General features: G+C 37.7%; 1 protein-coding gene across 5 annotated transcripts in view; it reads left to right on the forward strand.

The window, feature by feature from the left end:
- fermt2 (FERM domain containing kindlin 2) overlaps positions 1–24,083 on the forward strand; it is a 72,912-nt gene that overhangs the window by 40,864 nt on the left and 7,965 nt on the right. Inside the window, exons 5-14 of one of the 5 annotated variants that reach the window (XM_084096014.1) lie at positions 3,951–3,983; positions 10,757–10,982; positions 11,850–11,952; positions 12,311–12,418; positions 16,391–16,525; positions 17,090–17,139; positions 17,648–17,772; positions 17,855–17,961; positions 19,196–19,414; positions 23,660–23,680. In XM_084096014.1, the coding sequence (XP_083952140.1) occupies positions 3,951–3,983; positions 10,757–10,982; positions 11,850–11,952; positions 12,311–12,418; positions 16,391–16,525; positions 17,090–17,139; positions 17,648–17,772; positions 17,855–17,961; positions 19,196–19,414; positions 23,660–23,680 (1,127 nt within the window). Of the gene's footprint in view, positions 1–3,950; positions 3,984–10,756; positions 10,983–11,849; positions 11,953–12,310; positions 12,419–16,390; positions 16,526–17,089; positions 17,140–17,647; positions 17,773–17,854; positions 17,962–19,195; positions 19,499–21,169; positions 23,142–23,659; positions 23,681–24,083 lie in introns of those variants that run through there. The other 4 variants (XM_084096016.1, XM_084096018.1, XM_084096015.1 and 1 more) reach the window with 4 other exon arrangements.

Below are 24,083 nucleotides of genomic sequence, written 5' to 3' on the forward strand. Positions count from 1 at the left end.
CCATGAACTAAGTTGCTGCGTCCTAAAGCTGAAAAATGCAGAACAAAGAGTTATGAAGGCAACAAGACATGACGAATCTCATGAGAGAGATCTTCACCTGCTCTATTTCTGAAGGCGGCATAGATCATCCTTCACTGACTATATCACACAATCCCTGTGTTCGATTCTCTAATGTTTGAGCTAAAAAATAAAATGGTGTCTGAAAGTGGCTCTTCCACTTTGACGCTTTTGTTGTCATTTTTAGTGAGAAATTAGTATTGTAGTAATTAAATAATCACTTAGTCCATCATTAGACCATTTTGCTGCCTAAGGGCCAGTTCACACAGAATGTGTTTTTGCTGATATAAATGCGAGACGCAGGTCAGTGGAGCGACAAAAAATGGTCTAGTTGAGCTTATTTTAACTTGTGCAGCTCGTTTTCAGAACGGTTTTAAACGCTGAAGAGGACACGAGTGCCGCGGTTAAAGACGTGTCTAGTGCGTTTACATTGAAAAACAATGGGAGTAGTGCAGTGGAATGGAAAAACACGTTCTGTGTGAACTGAATAATGCTTCGTTTTTAGATTTTTGTAATCAAAAAGCATGTCTAATCAATTGAAATCATGAAAGTTTAAACAGCAATTTATTGAAAGTTGAACAAAAAAGTATTTATTTTTAAGGACCTATGAATTTTTTTCTCAAATTTGTTCCCAAATTCAGTTTTATTTTTCCAAACTTCTGTTTTCCTTTATTTTTCTGGATTCTGTTTAAATGGTTAATTTCATTTTTATATTCAAAAAGCATGTCTAATCAATTGAATTATTGATAAAACTTTAATAGTTTGTTAATTTTTTTACAACAATGAAATTGCCTTAATTTGGTTCCAACCATTTTTGATAATAAATTTGCATTAAATAATAAATCCGGATTTATTTTTATTTTTTTAAATCCGTAATGAATTCCGTCCCCATTTTCTTCATTGAGGAAATTATAGGGCCATGTGCAAATATAAAATGTTCAGTTTTATGGGTTCCCTAAAAAAAGCATTGAAAACAACAATCAAAAGTGGCCAAGCAACTCAGCATAAATTAATTTTATAGTTTTACATTAGCATGATAGTAATAACACTCCTCTCTTCAACAAGCCACACAACTCGAGCTCATATCAAACGGTGTAGGTAAAGCACCATGATGAAGAACTTGGGATTTGGGTTCGAATTGCAAACCCAAGATATGGTCAATACAAAGTGATGGTTGACTGGAGCGCCTCTGGATGTCGTGCCACATCGCGCTTCCTGTCTGCAGCGTGGACTGAGTTTGATGGTTTGGAGCCCATGGAGCTCCATAATGTGTGGTTGAGGAGCAGGAAAACAAAAGGGTGGTTGTGTTGAAATGGTGCTGAAATGAGAAACGTGTGGGTTGAGAGAAGCATATCATTTGCAGGCTCTCGCTCTAACTCCGAAGCGTGAATGGTTTAGATTCCGCACATATTTTGGTCACTCTGCCATTTTGAAAGCGAGCAGTCAGATGCATCCCCACACATGATGCGCTAAACCCATTTAAGATGCGCAGAGGACAGACTCCAGGTCCGCATGAATAGGGTCTATTGTCCCGGTGCAGTGCATCCCCCATGCAAACTCACAACGCCTGTGTCTAGATCTGTTCTCCACTTGTTTCTTCGGTACTTCCATGTAACCTCACAATGACCCTCGTTACATTAGTGCAGGAGTGATGATGTTTAGGGGCTATAGAGACTGTGTTTTACTAGGGGTGTCACAATATATCGCTATACAAAAATGCAACAACATGTATCATGGATAGTTCACCCAAAATAAAAATGACTGTGTGAGAAAAAATTCAAGAGTTTTAGTGTCAGCACTACATTAAACTACTATATGAATATAATGTATAATAATGCAATGGGGGAATATTTGTGGGTCCTGATAATGCCAAATGTCTTTGTTATCAGTAAAAAGTGGCTTACATTATTTTAAATATATCTAGTCAGTGAATGTACAAGCATATTCATCTATAATAATTCTGTATTTTCAGCTTCAGAATCATGAATATTGTTATTCTGGTGTCTCTATTGTCCTGTGCTTTGGGTTTCAGCACGAAGTCCAAGACTATTCATTTACACACACAATGTAAAACCTAATTTAGCATTTTAATCAACAGTTCATTTTTTCTTAACCTTTTATCACATGTCTTGGAGTATCGCAATAATATCGTATCGTGGGTTCAGTATCGTGATATCTATCGAATCGTGACATGAGTGTTACACCCCTAGTTTTTACGGCACAAAGGCTCTTTTAGGATGGAGAAATGAAACGGGAGCCGTTCTGGGCCACAGCGAGTAATGAGCCGAAGACCCGCCGCTTGATCCGCTCTCAGAGGGACTGAACTCAGTCGCTGTGATAAGATTCGCTTTGATAACGGCATGATCAGGACACCAGCTCCACCCAGAAGTATTTCTGTTCCTTTCCCTTCTTCCTCCACGGATCGTCAGTCGAGACAATCAGCTCTGCAAGTAGAGGCTCTGTCTTCATTTGTGTTCGCCATCTGAACTCTCTCCAGTGCTACTTAGGGCTGTGCGATTGATCAGAATTGATTTTCGATTTTGGCTTCCAACGATTATGAAAACAGGATTATTGTGCTCTGCTGCATTCTGTCCCACGCACCCTCCTTTCATTCCTCCCTAAAAGCCCAAACCAAATCGAATTTTTGTCCAGCCAAAGCCTTATTTGATCGGTGAGTAATAGATGACTGCTGCCCATGTGACAGGGCGCATGTTAACCTAAAGCGCACTCTCATCGTCTTCAAACTGTCTCGCTCTCTCTCCCTCGCGCATATTAATCAAAATCAATTGAGAATTGACACCATGGTAAAAGGTGGAAGTTTCCCTTGGAGCATTCGGAGATTTTTTTCCTGAATTACCGCTGGGTGTGAGGGAGTGACATTTGTTATCTGCTGGTTACGGTATTGATAACCGTTGCTGAGCAAACGATAATGTGAGCTAATGTTAACAGATAATTTTGTTAACAAGTAGTAGATGATACACTTACCAAACAATCCAGTCTGTGCCCACACAGCCTCTTTATGGTGTATATTATGGTGGAGTTTTGTGCTCATGTCATATAAACTCCTTGTGCTACGACACTAGTACAATAAGTCCATCTACCGGCACATTCACCATTCTCATTCTTGTTGTTATGGAAACGACAGGTCTCGCTAAGACGCGGTGGCGTTTAAAAAAACGCTTTTTGAAAACACGGTTTACTTCATAGGATTATAATGTAAAAAAAAAAAAAGACGGCAAGTGTGAACACACCCTAAATTTGTATTTTTGTTTGTTTTTGTTTGTAATTTAGTTTCTTTGTTCTTATTGTATTGGTGACTTTTTTTTTGAAATAAGACTTTGATCATATCACCCACCTATAATCGTGTTAAATAATCGTGATTTCAATATTGACCAAAATAATCGTGATTATGATTTTTGCCATAATTGAGCAGCCCTAGTGCTACTGTTGGTCACTTTTACACAAAATAGGGTAAAGATTTGGTGTCCCATATACCAGTCAGTTTGGAATAATATTAAGCATCAGATCATCATATTAGAGTGATTTCTGAAGGATCATGTGACTCTGAAGACTGGAGTAATGATGCTGAAAATTCAGCTTTGATCACAGGAATAAATTACATCTGAAAACTTACTACATCAGTTATTTTAAATTGTAATAATATTTCATAACGTTACAGTTTTTACTGTATTTTTGATCAAATAAATGCAGCCACAAGAGACCTTTTCTGTCTTTCTTTTGAGATTTCTTCTTGAAACTGTTGTTACATCTTGTCTCACTCTGCATGTTAACACTTTCCTTTCCTCCAAGCTGTTAATCTCTTTATTATATCCTTTCATTCCCCCTCTTTCTCTCTGTTGTTTTCTTTTCTACGTTTCCTCTCATTCCTCAAGCCTCTGAGATACTATACATTGGACCGGTAAAAGGTAAGGTTCCCTGTTTTCCTGATTTCCCGCATTGCTTCCTTCACTTCAGCTAGAGAAGTCACATGACCACGGCAGAAATCCCTGGCTCTGGTCACATGACTCTCTCTGCTTCAGTGACGCCTCAGCTGACGAGGGTCATGAGATGAGCTTTTGCCCAAACAGTGCATTCCCTTGCGTTCGCTTATCGGTTCACAGTTTGGTCTCACTTTGTCCTAAAATCTATATAAAATTAGAGATAAAAGAATGAAAGGTCAGGTCATGAGCCGCACTAAACGGTTGGGATGCTCAGGTCAGGATGTTTTAGCAAATATCGATTTTATTTTATTTTTTAACCCCAGCAGCCAATAGTGATATTGATTACTCAAGCTTTTATCAGGAGCTCGTCATAACTGGTTGTAAAAACAAACCATATAATACCAGCATATTCGGATGCATAGGAACATGGCTATTCCCTGAGGAGCTTCACTGAGGAAAACACCCTCATGAAGAGAGTGGAGGGGACAGCATGTGTTTAACAGGTTTTCTTTTAATTCTTTTCTTTTATTTCATTGGAGCATTTGGAAGGAAATACCAGTGCTTGCAAGGCAACAAAAAATGGTCCCACTTTATGTTAAGTGGCTTTAAGTACTATGCACTTATTGTGTTCATGTATTGTAAAACACTTGTGCTGCTATTGAGGTGTGATGCAGGTAAGGTTAGGGACAGGTGTAGTGGTATGGGTAAGTTAAGGTATAAGGGAAGGTCAACAGTGTAATTACATGCAGGTATTTTCAAAATATAAGTACAATGTAAAAACATGTATGTACACAATATGTCCATTGTATCAAATTATTGTAGTACTTAGTACTTAAAGCCACTTAATATAAAGTGGGACCCAAAAAATAGTGGTAAAGTCAAATGATAGGAGAGTTGTAAAGCCAAATACACAGCAGGGAAATTGATAGTAAAATAAAGGGCCGATCACAAATTTAGAATGCAAGTAAATGCAAAAAACACTCAGTATGCAAATGAGATTGTACACTTAAAGCTGCCGCCACTTTATGAGCATGCAAAATATCTGTGGACACTGCAACGGTCATAATGATTTTTTTTTTTAAACATAATTTAACATATAATTCATCCAAAATTATAAAAAATATGTGATCATCTTCACTGCCACACTGCAGTCCTGCAGATCTTTAAAGCTTTCATTCTTTTAATTCTGCTCAGAGGTCATGCTGATCTTGCAAACTTGACCAAACTTGAACTTTGGAAAGCAAGGAAATTTGCATGAGCTTGTGTTTCCGGTCTCCCACATTGGCATGTGTAGGAATGCAAGTCAGTGGAGTAAAGCGTGCAGTGAGACTGGCTCTCAAGGCTAAGGTGAATGTCCCCAGCAACTGGTGTCACTGGTTTCTCCAACGCCACAGAAAAATAAATAATTTTTTTCTTAGTTGTGGCATGAAAATGGCATGAAAAATTGGCAAAATGCTTCTTTTTTCTTTCTTTTTTTCGTACTGCACACAAAAAGTGAGCAGTGTAGTCTGATTCACAAGCAAACACTTATTTGATGATTGTGATTGGCCTGCATTTCCTCAGACTTCAAAACCGAACGGTGACGTGGCAATGATTGTACATTCAACTGAAGCCGGCATATATATTCAGTATAAAGTTTATGAAAAACAATAACAAGGCTGAAATTGTACATGAAACCAAATTGAATCTGTAATTAATTTCAGAAAAATATGAAGAACTAAAACAAATAATAATAATAATAATAGGACTTCCTAAGACACTCCAGCCTTGCAAACACTGTAATTATCTACTTGATTAGCAAAACAGTTTGTCACATGAGCGAGTGAACGCTCCTCCTCATCACTCAGTTGTTTTAGACATGATTGTGAGCTAAAGCATCCGTGTGTTTGTGTATTGGGGTTATTTGAGCATTCCTCAACAGTGTGTAGAGTCGAGTAAACATCCGAACGCTGACGGTCAGGCTTCCTCAGTCCCCGAGGGGAGCGAGACCCTCCAGTGACCTTGAGTTTCTGAGAACGCCTGTCTCTTTTCTCATGACCCTGAGCTCTTCCCGTCCCTCCTCATGACTGTGGCCTCCCACTGCTGCATTACTGGCTTCGCTTCAGCGCTTCTGTTTCACTCGCTCTGTGATTGGTCACTTGAGTGGTTAGAGAAAAATGTGTAGTGTAGCTGTGATTTGTCTGATTTATGACCATAAACAAGTTTAAAAAGTTGAGGAATGATGCCGTCTTCCCATAAAATTATATCTTTGCACAGCTAGTTTATTTTTTGCATTGTTTTGTGTGGGCAGCCAGTAGTTTATTTTTAATTTGCTGAATTCACATTTCTTTTAACATGATGTAACTAAAGGTAATGCCCTGTTTTAAAGAGAAATGGAAAAAATAAAGGTGTTTTGTTGATCCCGTGGGTCAGATGATAATTCTGCTTCACAAAAAGTACAAAAGTGTTCACTTTTGTCCATAAATTAGCAGTTTATTAGGCCTTATTCAAATTATTAAATGTTTCTTTTTTAATACAGTAAAGGACTTTCTCAGCTTTGATATTCCTAGTTTTTTTTAGTGTTTACAAACCATTTTTTCGCCTATTTTTAATGCTCAGGAACTATGACTACACATAAACTAATAACCAGTCTCACAAATGTTTGAACAATAATCTACACAGCGTCATTAAGTGCAACTCCTTCAGCTGTGATTATATTCACAAAACACCATGGCCTCTCATACCTTTGTGCTATTATATAAGGCTGCAACATGATACGCATATATTAGGACACTTACACTCATTAAAGCTTTGTTTTATTAATCTTGTTCATTAAGTAGGGGTGGGAATCTTAAGGCACTTAACGATCCGATCCGATTCTGGGAGTAACGATCCGATTCCCAAAACGATTCTTAACATACATTTTTGGTAACTAATTATCCTGCTGTGCAAATACATGAACTTTACATTTTAACCAAAATTGGAGTTACTATGCTTTGTGTTTATAGTTAGAATATCTGTTTGACAGTATTGCCATATTAAAAATGATTATGAAGATTTCTTTCAATACTTTTATTAACAAAGTTATTTTCAGGATTAACCAGCTCTGAATGAAACATGGTAAGCCATACAATTGCAAAGAACAATTCATTAAGAATAAACAGTTCTCAGTTTACAACTAAGTGTGACAATTTTTCAGTTTCTTTAGAACATTTCAGTCCGCTGTCTCACTAAAATAACGACGTGAGGGCAAACTGTATCGTGGCTCAAGTACCTGTAACATCGTGCGAAATCCTTGGTTATCCACAACGGAGTAAGGGCGCAAATCTTTGGCACTAAAACCCGCCACTGACCGGGTAATTCGTTTCGCCTTTTCAGAATTCGGTGGATCTTTGCTACTTGCTCGAGGGTCCTTTGACTGAATCGATTGTTTCTGAAGACTAGTAAACTATTGTTTCTGAAGACTAGTAAACTATTGTTTGAATTTTTGAGAATCGATTCTGAATCGTTAGATAATGAATCGCGATGCATCGACCTTTTCTCCCACCCCTATCATTAAGTGTCATCCTTTTAGCCCTGGCCATCTAAATTAAGGTTATAGTTGGACTCTATGGGTGCTTATACACATTTTTGCACAGCTAGAATCCTGCATTGACCAGTTAGCATCCAGAAGTCTGTATTTAATAACCAACTGAACCTGTTGAGGATTGGGGGAAATTGCTCAGGTTGTCCTGTAGGCATTGACTGGAGTGTTTAAAGATTGATGAGCACTAATGTACTGAATGTGTGAATGATCTGTGATGATGATAACGGCTGGATTGGTGCACTGAGACCTGTCTGAATGCTTCAGTCACCCCTCATGACCCTCGCAACGTTTAATTCTGTGTTTACTGTGTTCTGCATGCTGCCTTGATCAGAAATGTACAGTCATGTGAGTGATTGTGTGAGCATCAGTTTTACTGCATTTTTCAGGCATTGGGTTTGGTCACACATATCCGGCTAGGAGTGGGCGGTATGACACAATCTGAAGGTCATTGTCGTATTCGTCGTGAACGCCTCTCAGAAGGCTTGCTACGGATGCGGAAAACACAGAAAATCAGACCCGGGGCCTCATTTATAAAACTGTGCGTAGGATCCTTACTAAAAGTGTACGTGCGCCCGAAAGCCAAAAATGGCGTATGCAAAAAAATATTCAGACTTATAAAACCGTTCGTACGCCAGAACCTGCGCAGAATTCACTTTATAAATCCCAGTCAGCGGAAGATTGTGCGCACATGCGTCTCCTCCCCGAAATAACCATATATGGAGCTTACAACGTCTAGTTTTACTATGCAGATCCTCATCTGCATATAATTTGCATATAATTATTCATCCACGTGATAACGTTTAACGGTACAAGACACATTACATTAATAAAAATCAAGTAGTTGCCTATCCTTGCCTTGTTTTTGAATAGCCTACATAAATTAAATAGTGTAAAATACATTTCAGAGAAAGTTTTTTTCTCAATCTTTTCCACTGGCCGAATTGAATTTTTAATTGATTTCTATTTTTAATGGAAACAGATAGGCCTTGTGCATTATTTGCACTAAACTATTTTCTCAGACAATCTGGTATTATCATGATAAGCAATTATCTTGGTGGTTAAAACATTAAAACACAGCACGCCACAGGAAAAGTGTTCAAAAGCATCGCATCCACAACAAATATTTCTATTGATTGAATATAAAAAATGTTGTAACTTCTCAGTATGATTTCATGTTTAAGTGTTTAAATATTTGAATGGCATATTTCATCTAAATGTTTATATCAGAAGTAAAACATAGTTTAAATCATTATTTTATTTATTTAAACTGCGTCAGTTTCACTAAACGGCCCAACGCGCGGCGCGGACATTTAAGAAGGGATGGATATTTGCTTCGAGTGACAGGCTTGGTGAGTGAAATTATATTTGTATTATCTTTCTGTAGATGTTTAATTTTCTTTAGATTTTCTGTCTAAAAGTGACCAAAAAGACACTAATCTCCAGCTCACCATCGGTGTCGCCAAACTGCTCCATCTAAAACGTTCGTACGCATGGGTTAGAGTTTGCGTGCAGGTGCGCAAATTTTACCGTCAAGTTTGTTTTTATAAATCACAACTTATGCGTCGAAAGTGGCGTACGCCTCTTTCAGGGCCTGTTTTGTGCGTACGCAACGGTTATAAATGAGGCCCCTGATCCGGATTTTTTAATGACGGACGAAAGTTTCGGAGGCAGTGTGTAAACGTGATTAACACAACGTGAGGTCGTATTTATTTTTTAACGTGTGAAAATTTCCGACTCCGTGTGCAATGACCTTTACTCTTAAATAATTATCATGATAACGATAGTTCTTTTTGCAACAACAAAAATTCAACCCAATTCAAATGTTTTGTTTTATAACAATGTAAAAATGTCAATTTAATCTAGTTTAATATTATAATCTGCAGTTCTTTATCTTTTTATTCAGAATATAATGGAGGCAAAGCAAAAAATATTGTTCATAACAAATGGCATCATTGTAGAAACATATGCACTCTATCTAGCCTTTTTATATATAAATGTACTTTTTTCACAGACTGTGATGCATTTCCACGTAAATTAGTTTTTTTCTATATTTTAACATTTTTTTTCTTTTTTTAAATAATGTTCATTTGTTACTCTCTGTTTTGTGTTGTATTACTTTAAATTGCATTAAATTACAGAAAACTAGTTAATGCTGCGATAGTGTTTCTAATAAAATGGCTGAGGGAATGACTGCAAATTTTACATCTTTCTCTCTTCAAACCAATGTAATCAATCTCTCAGTAATTTTCCTGTTTTGTAAAATCATAGACATTGTGGATTTTTTAGTTTGCTATATATTTTGTGTAGTTTCCGTTCATTACTAAAGACATTTACACACAACTATGATGACTTCCCCTTCTGAGAACCCCGGAAATGTGAAGGGTCAAACTGCAACCGCTTGAAGAGCACAAATAACCAACATGTACATCATGTTTGCAAAACTAAATCGTACTCTACTGGTTGACACATTTCTGTTGTTGCACAATATATTAGGGCTGTAAAACAATTAATCGCATCCAAAATAAAAGTTTGTTTTATTAAAAAGTTTTTTTTACATAATATATGTGTGTGTGTGTAATTATTTTGTATATACAATTACACACACATGCATGTGTGTGTGTGTGTGTGTGTGTGTGTGTATATATATATATATATATATATATATATATATATATATATATATATATATATATAAGTGCCATCTGAAATTTTCTTCTAGAATGATCAGTTTTATCAAGCTTGTATGTTTATGTTCAGTTATTTCACTTTAATGGCAATGAAAATTACCTATTAATTGTCATTAAAGTGAAATTACTGAACTTAAATATACGTGCTTGATAAAAATGCTCATTTTAGAAGAAAATTTCAGATTGGCACTTAGAGGCTTTTGCATCTGAAGTCTTCATATATACATATATATATATATATATATATATATATATATATATATATATATATATATATATATATATATATATATATATATATATATATATAAAACATTTTTTTAAATATATACATGCATGTGTGTGTAATTATATATGCAAAATAATTATACACACACACATATATTATGTAAACCGTTTCACAGCCCTAAAATACATGTCGTTCTGCCCAGCCCTCCGCCTGGCTTGTCATGGGAATGGGGTGCCGCCTGTTTTAGGCGTTTACTAATGGTCGTGTTTCATTTCAGGGAGCATCTATTCTAGTCCCGGACTTTACAGCAAGACCATGACGCCTACCTATGACTCTCGGGACGGCAGCCCTCTGTCCCCCACCACGGCCTGGTTTGGAGACAGTCCCCTGTCCGAAGGCAATCCCAGCATCCTCGCTGTCAGCCAGCCCATCACCTCACCAGACGTCCTGGTCAAGATGTACAAACCACAGTCCCTCCTGGACAAGGCCAAGATCAACCAGGGGTAAGTTGGGGCAGATCTGATCTGTGAAGACTCTGTGATTCAGCCAAAAATGAAAATTAGCCCATGGTTTACTCACCCTGAAGTCATCCTAGGAGTGTATGACATTCTTCCTTCAGACGAATACAGTCAGAGTTATATTAAAAAATGTCCTGGCTCTTCCAAGCTTTATAATGGGAGTGAATGGGCACTATTTTTTGAAGTCCATACAAGTGCATCATATCCATCATAAAAGTGTCCCACACGGCTCCAGTGGGTTAATAAAGGCCTTCTGAAGCGAAGTGATGTGTTCTTGTAAGAAAAATATCCATGTTTAAAGACTAAAATAGCTCTTCCAGCAGACGGCCGTATGCATCGATTTACACCAAAAGAGTAACACTTGACCCGACGCACAACGTAATGACAAACGCGGTCGCCCAGCCCTGTGTGTTTGAACCGCGAGAGGCGTCAACGCTTACGCTACTCCTACGTCATACATCATCACGTGTTATTCTTGTGGCGTAAGTTGACTTGCGTACGGCCGTCTGCTGGAAGCTAGTCATTTTAGTCGATAAAGTTTTAAATATGGATACTATTCTTACACCAACGCATCACTTCGCTTCAGAAGGCCTTTATTAACCCCTCGGAGCCGTTTGAGACACTTTTGTCATGGATAGATGCACTTTTATGGACTTAAAAAAAATAGTGCCCATTCACTCCCATTATAAAGCTTGGAAGAGCCAGGACATTTTTTAATATATCTCTAATTGTATTCGTCTGAAAGAAGAATGTCATACACACCTACGCTTCAGGGTGAGTAAATCATGGGCTAATTTAATTTTTGGGTGAACTACTCCTTTAATTGGTGTTCCTCTGAATGTGTTTGTGAAGGTGGCTGGACTCCTCCAGATCACTGATGGAACAAGATGTGAAGGAGAACGAGGTTCTTCTGCTCCGGTTCAAGTATCACAGCTTCTTTGACCTCAACCCAAAGGTCAGTGTGTTCTGTGTTTGAAAACTCAACATTGTTATCATGCTTATTTCAGTGCCAGTTACACACGACACTGACTGGCTAAATGCCTATTATTGAAGTCATGTAGTAGATGTTTGTGGGAAGACATTCAAGTAAAAGCTTTTAATTAGTCGTGTTTATTCACGCATCATTATTACTATTGCTCTGCAGTGTTTTCACGTCACATTTTAGTATCGGTACGGCAGGCTTGGAACCTCAACAGAGGTGGTACCATTTAAAGCGAGCCGTGCCATGCAGTGGAAAAGCACCATTACATACATGTGCTGTTTCCTGAATAGAGCGTGTCATAAGGTGTCGTGTTTTTAACGCTGTCCTGCAGTATGACGCCATCAGGGTGAACCAGCTGTACGAACAGGCCAAGTGGGCCATCTTACTGGAGGAAATCGAGTGCACCGAGGAGGAGATGATGATGTTCGCCGCGCTCCAGGTATGTTCACGTTCAAGTTCACTTTATTTATATAGCACATTTACTAGTGGTCGACCGATATTGGTTTTTTGATGGCCGATGCCGATATCTTAGAGAGCAGGGTGGCCGATGGCCGATATAATGCCGATATTTTTATATATATTTATTTTAATCAATATTTAATAAATTATAAATAAATTATAAAACAAATCTTTAAAATAAACATGCTTTTATACTTTAGATGGCAACTTCTTAAATCTGCAATCCTATTACAGTATTTTTCACAAAGTAATTGTTTAGAAATATATGAATATGTGAATAAAAAGAAGGTAAACACTGTAACAGGGCACTCAGTAATCTGGTAATTTCGTGCTGGTAATCATATTTTTTCAAATAAAGACAAGGTAACGCTAATTTTACATACAGCACAGTGAAAACGATATGAATATTACACAGTTGGCAACTGGTTATATATCAGCATATTTTAAAATGAAGGATTTAAAGTTTTTCGATCGCGTCTCCTGAAGCTGATTTTCTGTTCGCATTCACTCACTTCACACGGACCGACCGTCACTCGCAGACAGTAATGCACACTTCACAAGATATCACAGCTGGATTCGATTAAATCTGCAAGGTTTGTGAAATTAAATGTTTATTAGATATTCAGAGATTTGTTTAAATGACGTAGATGCGCATTTGCTGAATGTTGAGGGCAAATGAGAAAGTATTTTAGCCTGATTATTTGCCTTTTCTGTTACAAATAATAACGCTTTACTTTACTTACTTCGCATACCATTTACTTTCTTTGTTTACCAGTTCTAACAAAGAATTAGATATGACTGACAGAGATCGTAAATTAATGAAGACGGAGAATATGAGTGATCGCTGTGTGATCAGAGGAGCTGCCGTTGCTGTTCTCTTCTGGCGCTGGTGTTCTCAGCGCCGCCCGTCAAAATAAAAGTCCGGAGCGCCGTCAACATAAAAGTCCCGCTTCCAACACATCGGCCAATCAGAAAAACGTATCGGCCGATGCCGATATTTCAAAAATTCCAAATATCGGCCTTGGCGATATATCGGTCGACCACTAATATTTACAACAGCCACTAGGCGGACCAAAGCGCTTTACAGAACAGCTGCATAACAACACATAAAACACAAATAAAAGCATCAAAGCTAAGAGCAACCTTAAAACCAGGTAGTATGTGCACGTCAGAGCCATGGCAGAATTGATGTGAACGCGCCGTCTGTTAGGATCGCTATGTAAGCCCGGCGTTTGACAGTCTGCAGTCTTCACTCGGGTCCTCTCGCCCTGTAATGGATTGGATGGGCTCTGTGCCTGCGCAGCATCTGCAGTGTGCAAACGTTTGGCTTTGGCCAACGATGACCCTGCTATTTCAGACCCTCGTAAATGTTGAGTGACAACACCTCAGGACGCCTCACTGTCTTCACATCATGTAAATATAGAGTGGGCGTCTGTTTCTGGGAGGTGGGACATGGAAGACCACCCGGAGTCTGGTGTACTAAGGAGGTGTTGGTTTCTCCAGCAGGGATGTCTGGAGGTGGATCAGTGGTGTCGACTTTCTCTGTTTACGCACCGCGAGTTTAAATTGGTCAGATCTGTCCCTCTCCATCAGTCCTAGTTATGTCAGTGGATATGACAGTGTGTCCGCGGGATCTTAAAAAGTATTAAAAGTTGATAAATCAATTTAGAGAAAATGAAGGCCCTTAAAAAGTATTAAATGCCATTTTCCAAGGTATTAAAGATGCATTGTGTAATATTTAGGAGGATCTGTTGACAGAAATGCAATATCATATACATAACTATGTTTTCAGTGGTGTATAAAGACCTTACATAATGAACCGTTATGTTTTTATTAGCTTAGAATGAGCCATTTCTATCTACACACACCGCGGGTCCGCTTACACCGACATGTTTCTACAGTGGCCCTGAACGGACAAAACGCGTTTCGTCATTATGGTGTTCTTCGTGCAAAAGAAGCTATAGCTAAAGCCTGCGAATAAAACACTGACACAATGATGAACAAGTACCAATAATATTTTACTGAATAATCAAGTAAACCTAATTTCTTAATTTATCTTTGTAAAGAAACCTCATCTTTTCCTGTCAGCCACCGTAACTTCTGTTGGTTGCAATTCGCAACCTCACCACTAGATGCTGCTAATAATTACACACTGCACCTTTAAATTTTGTAACAACCTTTCATTATGTATATTTGTCCAAAGAATTGTATTAATTTGTCAATTAATTCTCTCTTTGCTTCGACTGTTTAGTTGTGCTAACTCTTTTGCTTCGTTCCCACCCTTGTGAATTATGTTGCATTGATAAGGAGTCATCACGAACTAAGACTGTTTAGTTGTGCTAACTTACAATCAATATATAGTAAATGTAAGTTAAAGTGTTGCCGATGTAAAAACTTGAAGTAGCGATGAGGTCTTATGATGAATGGAAACTTGAAAGAGTCTGAAATTTAACTCCATGATTCCTGTATATACCCTGTGTGAGGTTGGCTCATGGTCCGTGTCTCTGGGTAGAAGAGCTCGTCAACATCAAACATCAGCAGGTCTAAGTTTAGCCGGCGTTATAGCGAGTCTGTTTACTGTTGAGAGAAATAGGCATGTCATTCACGTACTAACCACTCTTATCCGAGCAGAGAAATGGTGACATGAAAATGCCTTCCGGCCTCCATTTTGAAAGTGGAGCTGTCATCAGCAAACGTTTGCACGTATCAGTGAATGTGCTTCTGTAGTCCAGCTGTTCGCTGTAGTAGCATAAGGATCGCTTGACCGCTAACTTTAATAGAGGAAAGAAGTCACTGGCTTTAAGCTCGTACAGAAAATAAAGTTGCTTCACCTTCAAAACATGTTGTTTGTTCATCTCATGAGGTCAAAGCAGGGTCATTATTGTGAACCAAAACTATTAAAAACATTTCTGTTAATTGAAATAAAGCTAAAATATACATATTAGTTATAATATATCAGTAGTTCACTTCATATAATAGTTATAAACTTAAATGAAAATTAGAAATGTTGCCTTTGCATTAAACTGAAATAAGTTGAAGCACTTAAATTATTAACTGGAAATGAAAAAATAAAATAAAACTGAAATAAAAATAAATTAAACCTAAATAGAAATATTTAAAAAATAAATAAATAAAAACTAATACAATGACAACAGCACATAATGAAATGGCAAAAAATTTTACTAAAATTTACACGAAAAGTAAAAAAAATATATATAAAAAAGTTAATTCAAAATATTAATAAAACTATAATAAAATTACTATAATTGCAGCATGTGTGAAAACCATTGAACACCAAATCATGAACATTTGAAAACAAATATGAAACAAATGTTTAATTTCACAAATGCGTAACAGTTTAAAATCTCAAAAATATTTGGACATTTAACATGAACATTTTAGTGACAAATTCACTTTTATTTCATTGGAAAAATCATTTAATAAAAGTGTTGCGTGCAAAACGGAACATTGCTAAATATTTGTCCATCTAGCGAGGTCAAAATATATATTGTATTAGCCGTTTAATTGTCAATTTATTTTAAACGAGTTGCAGTGATGGCAATCCTGAAATTTAGGACATTGTATATACAGTTTAAAACCAATTCATGAGAATACTAAATACATGTTAGAATTCACAAATACATAAAAGTTATAAATGTAAACAATTTAAAATTTGCTTTGACAAATTCAGTTTTAAGTGAGAAAATGCTAGATGTGGGAGAGGGTTAAAGGCACTCAATGTAACTTTTTGTCCAAAATTGATATAATGAATGAGTATATTATGAACTCGTCTTCCAAACTGTGTTTTTGTCTCACAGAGTTCTCGTTCTTTTGCAAGACTCGTGCAGTTCTAGAGCGGCAAAAGTTACATAGTGTACCTTTAAATATTGCAATAGATAATTTACAATGTGATGAATTAATAAATGGCACAACTTTGTGTTTTTCTTTGCAGTACCACATCAACAAGCTGTCCATCATGTCTTCAGACAATCACATGAACAACAGTGAGAAGGAGGTCGACGAGGTTGACGCCGCTCTCTCAGACCTGGAGATCACCTTAGAGGGAGGAAAGACGTCCAACACGCTGGTACTGAAGCATAGCAACAGCCACTTTATTTACACAGCACAATTAAAACAACACAAGTTGATCAGGAGTGATGAAGCAGAAAAATGGTGTCATCATGTTTCATCATCAGAAAGTGGAGCACACGAGCCATCTGTATACATGTGCAATATTTCACAGTCTCACCACTTTTTTGTGTGAAAGAAATGCAAATACAAACAACATATCACATTAAAGAGCATTAGAATTAGACAAGGATATACATCGCATGAATACGAGTAAAGGTTGCATAAATGAATACTTTCATACACTTGCTTTACTTTCAAATATAGTCTCTAAGTATTAGAGCAAATTCAAATACAGGAATATAAAATAGTCGTGTCCTCCGTGTTTGAATGTAGTGATTGGATGGCATTATATTGCAGACATTACACAACAACAACAAAATGTAATTATATTAAAACGGTGTATTGTGATTATTTTTCTGCCGTTAACTTGTGCAACTTGCAGCTGTTCTGTGACTATACGAGATCTGTAAGGCTTTGACAACTTTATTTATAACTTTATTAATGCACTTTGTGTTCTCAGGGTGACATCACATCCATTCCTGAACTGGCCGACCATATAAAAGTCTTCAAGTGAGTTGAAATTGGAAAAATGTGGAGTTTTTTTTAAAGGAAACAAGCCTTTATTAGTGTAAAGCAAAATAAATAAAACGAGGCCTGTTGCCATATTTAGCATATAGACTGTCTATAAACATGAGTCTGTTTAAAGTGTAAATGGTGTCATTTCCACAACACTATTGGCAACAAAATGAATTCCAGTGTGATTGTTTTGAGGTGTCCAAATGTGTCTGATGTGACATAATATTGGCTCAAACTGTGTTGTGTGTGGACCAGACCTGTTTGACCAACCGATGCGAGGCCAAGAGAAATGTTTGAAACGCTAGTGCCAAAGAAATTACACACTGCAGCTTTTTATAATGTTCTCGTATTTTGTTGAAGGACATGTTTTTATTTTTGTTTATTTTTTTACCCTTAATGGCCTTTAATTTAAAGAGTACATGTCGAAGAGCTGATCTTTTCTTTCAACAGAAGAGAATAATCTCTCATGAAGTCATTGCCCTAACTTTTGCTTATACCTCAGACCAAAGAAACTCACTCTGAAAGGATACAAGCAGTACTGGTGCACGTTCAAGGACATCACGATCTCCTGCTATAAGAGCCGCGAGGAGGCGCACGGCACGCCAGCGCTCCAGATGAACCTGAGAGGTGAACCACACACACACACACACACCGTTAGAAAGCGTGTTTGCCACTTATGCACTGTTTCTCATCCGCTGTTTCTCTGTAGGCTGTGAAGTCACACCAGATGTGAACATCTCTGCTCAGAAATTCAACATCAAGTTGCTAATTCCTGTAGCAGATGGTATGAATGAGATCTGGCTGCGGTGTGATATCGTGAGTGACATGCTTTACTTTTGAATGCCATTCATTATTGTACAGTAAATCACCTCACGTCTTCACTTGTCTTTAATAAGTAATTATACAAAATGTGACCCAACCCCAGCGCCACTAAGCAGGGTTTAAACAAATCTAAAGCGTTACTTGAAATAAAATGAACGTTAACTGAAATAACATAAAACTTTAAAAAACATATTTTATTTCAGCTAGTCGCCTAAAGGCTGGAATACACTACACGATTTTTGCACTGATTTGCAGTCTGGACGAGTCAAAAATAGTTGCCGAAAATCTGTGTCAGTCAGCAGATTTTTTTTTTTTTTTTTTTTTTTTTTTTTTATATTGCTATTTAGGTTATTTTAGTTTCATTTAAGTTTTTATTAATTTCAAGTTAATAATTTTAGTGCTTCAACTCAAACTTTTCTAATTTTCATTTAGTTTTTCAAATATGGTTTTATTTTTATTTCAGCTTTATTTCAATTAACAGAAAAGTTTTTTTAGTAGTTTTATTTAACGATAATAACCCTAACTTGATGTGCTAAAATAACTCAAACTAAAACTGAAATAAAAATTTATAAAAACTATGTAGACATTTAAAAAAAAAAGGTAACTGCTAAAAATGACTAAAACACAACAATGTTAATAAAACTTTAACTAAAATTAAAATAAATAGAGAGAATACAAAAATAAAAACTAATTTAAAATATTAACATTCCCCCTGTAGTCAATAATTGTATCCCTTAAAGCTCATCTTTGATCACCAAAATGACACAAAAAAAAAAAAAAAATCTTGGAAAAAAATGCCGTCACACCTTAAAATATCTTGAATGTAACTCGACACCCTTGCCTCATTTAGTACGTGGTTCTATTAATATGCAAATGAGCCCCGCCTCCACTCACTCACTCAGCTCAGAGATCCACTGGTTGACGATCACACGTTGATCTGATTGGTTACAAGGTAGTGTGTGACGTCAGAAACACCAGCGATTTCAAAGCGTGTTTTTGAGACTGTCTTTGGTTCACTGCAGTTTTAAGGAGAAAATACTCAGCAATGGAGTCGACTTATGAATTTACACATGCTTTGTCTTAAAGCATATTAAAAACACCACATGACATATAAATAACGTTAAAAGCTTGATTTTATTTATTTTTTACCACAGGGGGGCTTTAAAAGAACTGTAATAGTATCTCAGTGACAGTAAAGTAACGCTGCGGTCTCTCTCGCGTCTCTCAGGAGAAGCAGTACGCCCAGTGGATGGCAGCGTGTCGCTTGGCCTCTAAGGGGAAGACGATGGCTGATAGTTCCTACAACCTGGAGGTCCAGAACATTCTGTCCTTCTTGAAGATGCAGCACATGAATCCTGATCCTCAGATCATAGAGCCCATCACCACCGACATCAACCCTGAGTGTCTGGTGTCTCCACGATACCTGAAGAAATACAAGAACAAGCAGGTAAATGAGAGGCTGAGGCTCCGAGAGAGATCGGTGTGCCACTGCAGCGCAGAACACAGACAGAACTAAAGGCAGAGACCGACAGTACAGGGCTCGCAAAATCGCCTGCCCGACGTCCCGGGGCTATTGTGTTTTCCAGTCGGGCTACCAAAATGCATAACCGGCCTGCCCGACGGGCTATCTGAAATAGTGTTCGCTTCAGTCTTGTTATAATCAGATTCAGCGCGTTCTTCATCTTCACTCCGCAGCGGCGCAGAGGAGAGCGCACGTCAGAAAGGTGTGTGTGTGTGTGTGTGTGTGTTCATCTGAGTCTCATTGGTCTGTCAATGTCAGAATATTTGAGATGACCAATCAAATCAAAGTAGGCGGGCTTTATGTTCACAAGAAGCTGCTGAGCGCGAATTTGAGCAGAGCGACTGACGCTTTGGTTTACGGCCAAGTGCGATAAGATGTAAGTAGCTAAACTAAACATTTCATATTTGACAGCTTTTTTAGGTCATAAATGTGAAACGAATGACAAAAATAATCAGACAAACGAAAATACTTTTGTCGAATTTCGCCATTTTGAACTGAAAATAGGCCTATGTAACGTGACTAATAATTAGTTTACTGTCATTATTTGTGAGGGGACATTAACAGAGCATTAACAAAGCCGTTTTCATGTTAGGCACAAGATTAATAATGAATGTGTACATGTTGAGAATTAATATACAATTTGTAGCCTTCAGTAAAGCCTTCTCCTAAAAAAGTTCAGCTTTAGGAGGGAAGAGACAGGGTAAGATGAGGAGACTGAGAGAAAAAGAAAGAGTGAATGATAAGAAGTGAGAGCAGGTATTGACACATAATCTACTGCCCACTGACATTGTTTTAAAGCTATTTCGTATCCTTTTTTGGCCTTCAAACGTCTTGAAATGGACATATCAGAGAAATAAAAAATTTGAACCCCCTAATAACCTTAAATGTTGGACCTATTCGATTATAAAGCCCTGTATTAGGAATAAGATCAATAATGAATGTGTACATACTGTGAATGAATTTAATAAACTTAGTTAGGCTACCTAGCTTTCCTAGTAGCTTTCAGTAAATTAATGCATCTGAGAAAATGATTAATAAATCAACCTATCAGTTGACCCTTTGTTTACTTCACTGACAGACAGAAATGAAAAGCCTATATCAGTCAAAGCTCAGCTTTAGGAGGGGAAGAGACAGAGCAAGATAAAAACAAAGAGAATAGGAGTGTGATGCTGATGAGGAGAGAAAAATAATCAGCTGCCCACTTACATGGTTTTAAAGCTATTGTTATCCAATTTTTTTGGCCCTCAAAACATCTTAAAATGCACATATGTAGATCAGAGAAATCAAAATTTTCTCGGGGGTGCCCCCGAACCGCCCTGACTAGTCTAACTCACATTCGGGACATCAGTGATGATAAAACACTGCCATCTGCATGTTAAAGAAACTTACTAGTGAGCATTAGACCCTAAACTAAAGTGTTACTTTTTTTTTTTTTTATCATACACTCATTGGGGGCTCAGACACAGACTGATTCATGTTCCATACTGGTCACACACCTTTCAGTTCAGTTAGAACCAGATGCATATTTGTTGATATTTTGTGTTTTGAAAAAGTTTTTGATTCATTGTTTTGACTCCTAACCAATATTCTACATTAAAAAATTCATTTCGGGCTACCAAAATCTGAAGAGTGCCTGCCCGAAGGGCTACCAGCGATTTTGAAATTTTGCGAGCCCTGCAGTACATAACGAGACATAGTAGGGGTGTAGGGGTGTAGGGGTGTAGCAGTACATGTATTCGTCCCGAACCATCGGTGCATACAATCAGTCACAGGCGATCCACACTCCAGTCCAGAAGGGGGCGCACGCTAATGCAACAACAGGAAAAAGAGCAGAAGAAGAAGAGATGATAATTCGTGAACCCTAAACAAGAGCTTGCTAGCCTACACGCTGAGTTTTTAAAATAATTTTTGTGACGCTCTCTACAAGTTTCTCAGAAAGCGGCATCCTTTCAAAATGAGTTTGAATATCATTTTGTGTTTTTTATAGCCGTACTGAAAGCAACTCGCCTCAGATCTTCAAAATAAATAAAAGTGAACAAGAACGTTCAAACTGTCAGCCCATTGTTAACAGACAAGTGTATTCTATGACAACGATTGTTTCAGTAACTCATGATGTATTTTTGATAATGTTAAAATGGTGTAATATTCATGAATTTGATTATGTTGGCTACTTATCCATTTCGTTGCGAGTGCCGGGAGCTTGCCGAAAGAGCGCTCTTCTGATTGGCTGTGATTTCTATAGTCGTGTCGGGCCGAACATGTAAATATATCGAACCGTGACCCCAAAACCGTGATACGTACCGAATCATTTTACATTTACATTCATGCATTTGGCAGATGCTTTTATCCAAAACGACTTGCATTGCATTTCAAGCTACACATTTACATTCTTATCAGTTCTTGCTTTCCCTGGGAATCGAACCCATGACCTTGGCGTTGGAAGGAACAGGAAGGCTACCCACGAATCATGACTTCTGTGTACCGTTACACCCCTAAGACATAGTAATAAACAGCAGTATATTAAATATGAAATGTATCACTGAGCCCTTAATGGTAATGGTCATTTTTCTTACACAAATGAAATCAAAGTAGTCAGCTTTTTCTAAATGTTTGCACCAATTTTGCATTGGTGAAATTTTTCAAAATAATGTTTTTTGGTAATACTTGATTGAAAAACAAGAGCAAAGTGTAAGTATGTGGGGAGGGAGTGTGTGTGGGAGTCCTCAGACTGTGTGCTCCTGTGTGTGTGCCGCTGGTGTCGTCTTACAGTGACCCTGGACTCAATCCAGCCCCTGTGATGCTGGGGGATGGTGGGCTTCCCGTCCTCATCTCACCCGCCACCCCCACCACCACCACCACCAGCGTAAAGCTGCGAGAAACTTTGAGGAGTTGGGGTGGGGTCTTCAGAAAAAGGCGGGAAGAACATGCAGGAAACAAGCCATGCCTGGGAATGTGGAGAGGGAGTCTGGGAAGAAGACTTCAGAGGATTCCTGAACACTGCAATGCAAGCTCAGATTCTGTTCTTCAAAGGCTTCCTCTGGGACTTTGCTCCCAGATCACGTGGGATAGAAAGCACTTGCTTTTGGAAACAAGGATAGATGACTTTCTCACTTCCCGACTTCTTTATCTTAACAGGACCAACAAAGCGGATGTATTCATCCAAATGGTGGGGAATTTCAGAGGTCTCTCCAGTAGCATTGGGTTTTAAGTGTGTGTGGCGCCGCCTTGTGGAGTCAAGGGGTGTGTGTGGTTTGGTGTGGGATGAGAAATGTTCAGGTTAATCATAAACTACAGCTCAGCCATGAACTTTGGACCCCTTTTATATCTTTAAAATCCTGTTTCCAGACTTTTAAAAGTGAATCGATTTGTTCTCAGCACAAAATATTTTTTTATTTCATTATTTATTTTATATCTTTAGTTTATATCTTTTTATTCGGAGCTTAAAGAACAAACCAAGAGATATATAAAAAAAAAAACTAGAAGAGTGAAGCTTGATGACAAGCTTTGGCTTGACCAAGCTTTTAAAAGATATCTGAAACTTTCAAACAAGGCCTTAAGGTTTTACTCAGAGAAAGTCAGATAGACCAATACAAACTCAGTAAAATAATACCATACTAGACTACTTTAGACACCATTGGACTAAGAAACCTTTAAGAAAAAAAACAAAAAAACATTAGGCCTCTTAAAAGTGCCCTTTTTTTGACTAATGAAAGTTCATGGAAATTTGGGCCTGTTTGGAAGTCCACTAGAATTTTAGAAAAGATGTGTTGTCAAGCCAACATAATAAACCATAATAAACCATAAAATGAATCAGTCTTACTTTAGTGCATAAAACAGCTTAAACTGAGCTTTCCCATTATAATCAGTAAAGCTGAATCTACTCTAGGATGGGCCAGCCACCACAGAGTTTGTAGAGTAGACTCGTCTTCTGCTGGGTCAGTGGTATAGCAGGATCTCTCAGGTTAGTTGTCATACAGTATGTGTACGGTCAACCTAATGTGTTCCTCTGCTCCCCTGCTGTAAACTGATGTGTGCACCCTGCCCTCTTCTCTCTCTGTGCATTAACGGTTGTTTTGATTCTGTTATTCTGCTTGTTTGCTGCATTGTTCATTTATTTGCTTTTCCCTTGTTTCCTCTCTGTGTCCCTCCTCCTGTTTCCACACTCCTCAGCCTGGCTTTGTCAGGGACTTGGTAAGTCACTCGTTTGACAGCTGGTAAATGTCCGTGACTCACTAACACTGGTGCCGTGTCTTATTTCAGTAATACTTCTATTAACCACTTTACCATTTATTGCTGAAGCTCAACTCAAAGCTCGCCTTTTTTTATTATTATTATTTAAAGATCATGTTTTGAGTCACTGGTGTCTCCCCATGAACAGCTGTTTGCCTCCCCATGAACAGCTGTTTGCCTGAATGGTGTTGAGTGAATGAATGCTGTAAACACTCAAATAATGTATAATTTATAATCCATGCTCATTTCATGGATATTTTAGAAATATTCTAATGAATATAGAAGCAACTTGTAGTCTCATGACTTTGAGGCTCATGATGTCAGATTAGACTGTAAAACTGTCAGCCTTGTTATTTTTTTAGCA

The sequence above is a fragment of the Abramis brama genome, assembly GCF_963993115.1.
Source record: "Abramis brama genome assembly, chromosome: 21".
NCBI classification, from domain to species: domain Eukaryota; kingdom Metazoa; phylum Chordata; class Actinopteri; order Cypriniformes; family Leuciscidae; genus Abramis; species Abramis brama.